Below are 7,628 nucleotides of genomic sequence, written 5' to 3'. Positions count from 1 at the left end.
AACACATACCAACACATACTAACACATACTAACACATATTAACACATACTAACACATTAACACATATTAACACATACTAACACATATTAACACATACTAACACATACTAACACATACTAACACATACTAACACATACTAACACATACTAACACATACTAACACATACTAACACATATTAACACATATTAACACATACTAACACATACTAACACATATTAACACATACTAACACATATTAACACATACTAACACATACCAACACATACTAACACATATTAACACATACTAACACATCTAAGAAGGACGAACTACATGTTGGACAAGTTTGTTTTTAATCTGACAAAAACAATAAGAATGATTAAAGATGAAATCGACTGTCAGGTCCTCTCAGGTCTTCGTAACGTCTGCAGTCTCCCGTAAACACACTCGCTGATCACAGAAAAATCACCTCAGTTGTACTTTTCCTTCGCCTTCATTTGCATGATCAAATATCACCATGGCAACAGAGCAGCAGAGTGGCAGGAGGGAGGGACAGAGATAGGAACAGAGTACGGAGGTCTCACTCTGAAGCGATGTCGGTAAAATGTTAATTAATCACCGCTTCAGCCAATGAGAGCTTCACGTTGGTCCTCAGAGGACGGCCGGGTCTGAGAGGTCAGTGTGTGACCTCTGACCTCTGTGTTCAGACTCATCCCACTCAGACGGCCTTCCTCTCCAGCGTCGACCTTCACACTCACTGTTCGTATCAGCTGATGCTGCCGGAGGCCATCGCCATCGTCTGCGCCCCCAAACACAACGAGTACGTCCGACACACACACACACACACACACACACACACATATACCCATGAGGCCTTGCATCTGCTGACCCCTCCCCCCTGTCTCAGTACGGGTGTGTTCAGGCTCAGCGGTCCGGGGATGTCAGAGGTTTCTGGCTGCAGACTCAAAGGTTTCCATCCTCACTGCAGGGAGCCGCCGCTCTTCACCGTGAGACTCCTTCTTCTTCCTTCTCTGTCTTCATCAGACGGCTGGACGCTTGTTTCCAAACGCCCCGCTCTCATTGTAGTTCCCAAACAGCTGGTTCTGGAGAAGACAGAGATCCGAGTGTTTACTTTAATTTGTGACTGATGTGAAATGATTGACCCCCCTCCCCTCCTCCTCCTCCCTCCCCACAGGTGTGTAAACATGTGGTGATCAGGGACTCGAAGCTCAGCCTGCTGGACCTCAGGTGACAGACAGGAGGCGCTGTCTGTCTGTTTACTGCCAGGCTTTTATTCTGAAGGGAACTGTGAACACGCTGTGTGTGTGTGTGTGTGTGTGTGTGTGTGTGTGTGTGTGTGTGTGTGTGTGTGTGTGTGTGTGTGTGTTTGTGTGTGTGTGTGTGTGTGTGTGTGTTCTGATGGATTTTAACACTTGATGTTCAGTTTACTTGAAGTTTAAAGTTTTTTTGTGGAATTTGTTCTCTGAAGTCGTTTGTTTGCTTCTGATTCTCAGATCTAAATTTTTTCTTTGCGAGTTTCTCCTGCAGTGTAACGTGTGGTGTGTTCAAGGACCTAAACAAATATGGGATGTTGAAGTGACAGAGTGCCTTCTAATGAAACAACACGTGAATGTTTGTGAAGTTTACTGACAAACAAGTTTTATTAAGTGAAGTTCAGAGTTTTATTTTGTTGGATTTGATCCTTTAACGGCTACAAAGAGTTTTTTTTTATTGTTTATTTACAGTAAACATGCTGCTCATTTTATTTTGAAGGCCTGACACAGGATCAACAATCAGATTTTTCGCCATTGAAGTGAAATTAAAGAGCAACATGAAAAACCTAAGACATGAAATCAGTACATGGAGGTTTTTAAAAAAAAAAAAATCAATAAACATGATTTTTGCGTCACTTTTAATGTTTCCATTTGCTTTTCTCTAAAATCCCTGAACAGAATATTTGATCGATCAATTCAGTCAGAAAATACTTCGACGAAACGTGTTGAAAAAAACCTTCCGCCTCTCAAGCAGCGTGTAGAACTTCAGGACTTTTTTGCCCGAGTTTTGCCTCACCGGCTTCTTAGAGGTTCCGCCCTCTGATTCGTGGAAGACACACCTGCAGACAAAACTCAGGGCTGAAAAAACATCGAAGAGTCCTCTCCTAAGTATTTCATGTATTTTATTTTGGACGGTCTGTTTTCTAAAAGAAGGCAATAAAAGATCAAGTTAGGTTAAGGGTGAGTTTAAGTTAAGGGTGAACTTAAGGGTGAAGCTTAGTTCAGGGTGAAGTTAAGGGTGAAGTTAAGTTAAGGGTGAAGTTAAGGGTGAAGTTTAGTTCAGGGTGAAGTTAAGGGTGAAGTTAAGTTAAGGGTTAAGTTAAGGGTTAAGTTAAGGGTGATGTTTAGTTCAGGGTTAAGTTTAGTTAAGGGTTAAGTTAAGGGTGAAGTTAAGTTAAGGGTTAAGTTAAGTTAAGGGTGATGTTTAGTTCAGGGTTAAGTTTAGTTAAGGGTTAAGTTATAAGGGTTACATTCGTAAACATCCGTTCGGCCGATGGAATAAACAAGACAGTTTTTGGGTATTAGAGCGCTTTATTGTCTTCCAGGGGTGTTCCACTTTACCTCCATCACATGCTCACCATGAGGCCACACCTCCTGGTCACATATCCAGAGTTCAACTTCATACAAACCACGTGACATCATCATCATCATCTACTCCCCAAAGATGGAAGATAACACCAGCCGGCGACATTCAAGCTTTATTCATCAAAAATAAAAACACACTTTTACGACAAGAAATAGAACCAACATGGAGGACAGAGGGGGCAGGGCCACAGGTGGAGCGGGGGCAGGTGGAGGGGTGGGTGGGGGTTAAGATGACGGACAAGCAGCACGTTCACAGTTTTGAGGTGAGCAGAGAGGGACGATGTTTGGACCGAAATCTGAATATCCAAAGGTTCAGTTCACCAAAAACACCTGAAGGTTCCGACGCGACGTCACTTTCATTTTTTAGCATCTTCCTAAATACCAAAGACTTCCAGCTGCTTCGTCTCAGCAGATGTTTTTGGGGATCTGATCGGGGATCTGTTTGCTCGTGCTCAGTGCAGGTGAGAATAAAGGCGGTGCTGGAACAGAGACTGATGGGTGAGGGACGGGGCCCGGAGGGGGGAGGGGTCCGGGGTGGGCGGAGCCCTTTAGAAGCACTTGCGATGGACGATGGAGGGTCCGGCCTCGTCGTACTCCTGCTTGCTGATCCACATCTGCTGGAAGGTGGAGAGGGAGGCCAGGATGGAGCCGCCGATCCAGACCGAGTACTTCCTCTCTGGGGGGGCGATGATCTGGACGGGGAGGCGGAGTCAGAAAAATAAAATTCAAATTCAAAATATCAAAACTTTTGCACCTAAAAAAATCCCTTAAAGTTTTCCCTTACATTAACGTATGTTTATTTTTATTTTTTTTATGTTTTTAAGAATCCCTTAAATACACCTTAAAACGGTCTTTACATTTACTTTAAATTAATCCCTTTAAAACAAGGAAAGTAATGCTACCCTTTAAATCCAGTTTTTAGTTTTCACTGGGTTTTCTGTTGTGTTATATTTATTTAACTTTTATTTCAATTTTATTTTGTATACTTTAAAGTGAGTAAAGTACCGGGGTTATGTTTAGTAACTAAGGTCAGATTTAAGTGATTTAGTTTAGTTTGTTTTGACCTCCTGATGAATGTAAGTGACACTTTTAATTTATATTTAATAAACCTAAAGGATGTTTGATATGAATGGTGGTACCTTGATCTTCATGGTGCTCGGGGCGAGCGCCGTGATCTCCTTCTGCATGCGGTCAGCGATCCCCGGATACATGGTGGTTCCTCCCGACAGCACGTTGTTGGCGTAAAGGTCCTTACGGATGTCGATGTCACACTTCATGATGCTGTTGTAGGTCGTCTCGTGGATGCCGGCCGACTCCATTCCTGCAGACCGAGGACAGGACGTTTATACGTTTATACGTTTGTACATTTGTACATTTATACATTTATACATTTATACATTTATACATTTATATGTTCACTAATCAACAAGTTAGAACGATGTGATGACTCATCGTAAATAAAGTTTCAATCCCTCATTTCACAGCAACATTGTCCTGGTTTCACAGGGTTACACAGGTAAACAGGTGAACGGGTGAACAGGTAAACAGGTGAACGGGTGAACAGGTAAACAGGTGAACAGGTAAACAGGTGAACAGGTAAACAGGTGAACAGGTGAACAGGTAAACAGGTGAACAGGTAAACAGGTGAACAGGTGAACAGGTAAACAGGTGAACAGGTGAACAGGTAAACAGGTGAACAGGTAAACAGGGTGAACAGGTGAACAGGTGAACAGGTAGAGGTGTCTGACCGATGAAGGAGGGCTGGAACAGCGTCTCGGGACAGCGGAACCTCTCGTTGCCGATGGTGATCACCTGACCGTCGGGCAGCTCGTAGCTCTTCTCAAGAGACGACGAGGTCGCCGCCGTCCCCATCTCGTTCTCGAAGTCCAGCGCCACGTAGCAAAGCTTCTCCTTGATGTCGCGGACGATCTCCCGCTCGGCTGGGGACAAACGGACACAAAGAGACACTCGGCGTCAGACGCATCGTCACCAGGTGAGTCCCCTCCCCCGTGGCGGTGGTGGGCGTGGCCAGGTGTGTTACCGGTGGTGACGAAGCTGTAGCCTCGCTCGGTCAGGATCTTCATGAGGTAGTCGGTGAGGTCGCGGCCCGCCAGGTCCAACCTCATGATGGCGTGAGGCAGCGCGTAGCCCTCGTAGATCGGCACATTGTGGGTGACGCCATCGCCCGAGTCCAGGACGATACCTGGAGGACAAACAGGAAGTGCTCACCTGATGTCCGACCGTTTCCTGACAATCGATTGTCTAGAAAATCGTCCTGACTTACGAAATCAGTCAAAACATTTCGGTCATACATGTTCAGCGCTGGCGAGCTGCTAATGTAGCCACAGCTAAAATTAGAGCTACCCTTAGCTAACGTAGCTATTGTTAGCGTAGCCGCTGCAGCCAGTTGGACCGATCGATCAATACGTATCTTTAATGATTATTTTTAGCCTGTTGAGTTTAACGTGAACGAGGAGCGCTAACAATAAATACGGCACAATTACAGCGAGCAGCTCCTCAACGTGTTCATGGTAAATAAATAAGAATCTTCACGTCTGCAGTTAACTTCAAAATGAAGTCGCCGACCCTCCGACCGATCCGATATAAGGTGTGGGTGTGGTCCAACCTGTGGTGCGTCCCGAGGCGTACAGCGACAGGACAGCCTGGATGGCTACGTACATGGCGGGGAACGTTGAAGGTCTCGAACATGATCTGGAAACACGTAAGCATTTATCGTGAGTAGTACTGTAGTGTTAATGCAGTAGTACTGTAGTATGATGTAGTAGTACTGTAGTGTTAATGCAGTAGTACTGTAGTATGATGTAGTAGTACTGTAGTGTTAATGCAGTAGTACTGTAGTATGATGTAGTAGTACTGTAGTGTTAATGCAGTAGTACTGTAGTATGATGTAGTAGTACTGTAGTGTTAATGCAGTAGTACTGTAGTATGATGTAGTAGTACTGTAGTGTTAATGCAGTAGTACTGTAGTATGATGTAGTAGTACTGTAGTGTTAATGCAGTAGTACTGTAGTATGATGTAGTAGTACTGTAGTGTTAATGCAGTAGTACTGTAGTATGATGTAGTAGTAGTAGAAGTAGTGTAGTACTGTAGTAGTACTGTAGTATTATTGCATCACTACCTGCGTCATCTTCTCCCGGTTGGCTTTGGGGTTCAGCGGCGCTTCGGTCAGCAGGGTGGGATGTTCCTCTGGAGCCACTCGCAGCTCGTTGTAGAACGAGTGATGCCAGATCTGACCAATCACAGAGCAGAAAATGGTCAGAGCCAATCAGGATGGAGGGGGGTGTGTTTGAGGAGGGCGTGCTCACCTTCTCCATGTCGTCCCAGTTGGTGATGATGCCGTGTTCGATCGGGTACTTCAGAGTCAGGATGCCTCTCTTGCTCTGAGCCTCGTCTCCCACGTAGCTGTCCTTCTGCCCCATGCCCACCATCACGCCCTGAGGACCAATCACACACTCAGCCTCCTCGTCTTCACACCTGGCTGTGGGCGGGGGCCTGATCTACACATGTGGGCGGGGCCGGATCTACACTCTCCACTTATCACTGAGTGTTGTCTGCGGTATACCTGACAGTGGGCGTGGTCTGCTGATCAGATATGATCATTAATTTATCTCGTCAGTCAGTGTTTTCAGTTTTTTGTAAAAACTTAAAACTTAAAACTTAAAAACAACAACACGTATTACTGTTAGCATTAGCATTAGTATTATCCTAAGCCTCACCTGGTGCCGGGGCCGGCCCACAATGGAGGGGAAGACGGCTCTGGGGGCGTCGTCTCCAGCGAAGCCGGCCTTACAGAGACCGGACCCGTTGTCACAGACCAGAGCGGTGCTCTCCTCATCATCACACATGACTGCAGGGGGCGCTGTGGAGGAGCAACGACGCTACGACAACGAGTCACACTGAGGACAGATCAAAGAATCAGAGAGCTGTCGCCACCTGCTGGAGACGCTGGGTACTGCACACACCACCGACATCACACAGACAACTTTTATTCTGAAAGTTCAGTTTAAACTTTCATCAGTTTAACACGTTAAAAAAATAATAATAAAAAACCCACAAATAAATAATAAATAATAAATAATGAATAAATTCAGAGTAATTAAAGATTACTGATTTAAAAGATACGTGATTTCCCCCTTCTGGGCTGCAGCGCCCCCTGCTGGGTGGCTGTCTACACTCTGTTGCCATGGAAACATGTTGACTCAGAATTATTGACAACTGATCGGCTTATGTGAAATCAGAAGTTGTTTTGTGATCAATAAGAATATCTTCTGTTTTAATTCTAGCTTCATCAGCAGCTGATCACATGACCCCGACCAGGAGTTACGTGACCCAGGTGAGTCTGCAGGTAAAACTCAGTATTTATAAAAGTCTTCCTCAGTTACCCACAATGCTCTGCTGCTGACAGGTAACACATTACTTCATTTAAAGAAAGAATAATGAACAACTGATCAATAACAAGTAAAAGTCCTGCAGTGAAGATCTGATAGATTATTGATAGATTATTGATAGATTATTGATAGATTATTGATAGATTATTGATAGATTATTAATACATTATTGATAGACTATTCATAGATTATTCATAGATTATTCATAGATTATTCATAGATTATTGATATATTATTCATAGATTATTGCAATATTTCTTCAGTGACATGTGATCTGCAGTTTAATGATAATAATAATAATGATAATAATGATAATAATAATAATAATAATAATAAACTATTGAAATATTGATCTGACTGAAGCCAACAGATAAATGAGATGAAGAAACTCAAAGTACTCAAAGTACTGCAGTACTGTTCCTGCAGTAGAAGTTTCGTGTCCTCCTGGAGATGAATCAGTGACATGAGAACTGATCAATAACAAAAGATTCAGACAGAATTTTTTTTTTTTAGTTTTTAAGAAATCAGATTTTTACACAAAAAAAACCCTAAAATTTTGATTATCAATCAATCAATCAATCAATCAATCGATGGATGAA

General features: G+C 43.6%; 1 protein-coding gene and 1 long non-coding RNA gene across 2 annotated transcripts in view; one reads left to right on the top strand and one right to left on the bottom strand.

The window, feature by feature from the left end:
* Positions 1 to 10: 10 nt before the first annotated feature.
* LOC138204553 (uncharacterized) lies at positions 11 to 1,889 on the top strand. The gene is made up of 3 exons (XR_011178802.1): positions 11 to 800; positions 888 to 987; positions 1,176 to 1,889. It is a non-coding gene; the product is annotated as an uncharacterized lncRNA (long non-coding RNA).
* Positions 1,890 to 2,545: 656 nt separating this feature from the next.
* Positions 2,546 to 7,628, bottom strand: part of acta2 (actin alpha 2, smooth muscle) — a 7,918-nt gene continuing 2,835 nt past the window's right edge. The window contains 9 exon segments of the mRNA XM_069159851.1: positions 2,546 to 3,311; positions 3,759 to 3,940; positions 4,368 to 4,559; positions 4,661 to 4,822; positions 5,246 to 5,309; positions 5,311 to 5,331; positions 5,760 to 5,870; positions 5,947 to 6,075; positions 6,358 to 6,537. Of these exon segments, the coding sequence (XP_069015952.1) occupies positions 3,168 to 3,311; positions 3,759 to 3,940; positions 4,368 to 4,559; positions 4,661 to 4,822; positions 5,246 to 5,309; positions 5,311 to 5,331; positions 5,760 to 5,870; positions 5,947 to 6,075; positions 6,358 to 6,486 (1,134 nt within the window). The 5' untranslated portion in view covers positions 6,487 to 6,537 and the 3' untranslated portion in view covers positions 2,546 to 3,167.

Source organism: Embiotoca jacksoni, unplaced genomic scaffold (assembly GCF_022577435.1).
Source record: "Embiotoca jacksoni isolate LCO1_2020_lvr unplaced genomic scaffold, fEmbJac1.0.p SCAF_26, whole genome shotgun sequence".
NCBI lineage: Eukaryota > Metazoa > Chordata > Actinopteri > Embiotocidae > Embiotoca > Embiotoca jacksoni.
This window is presented reverse-complemented; position numbering and strand designations above follow the sequence as displayed.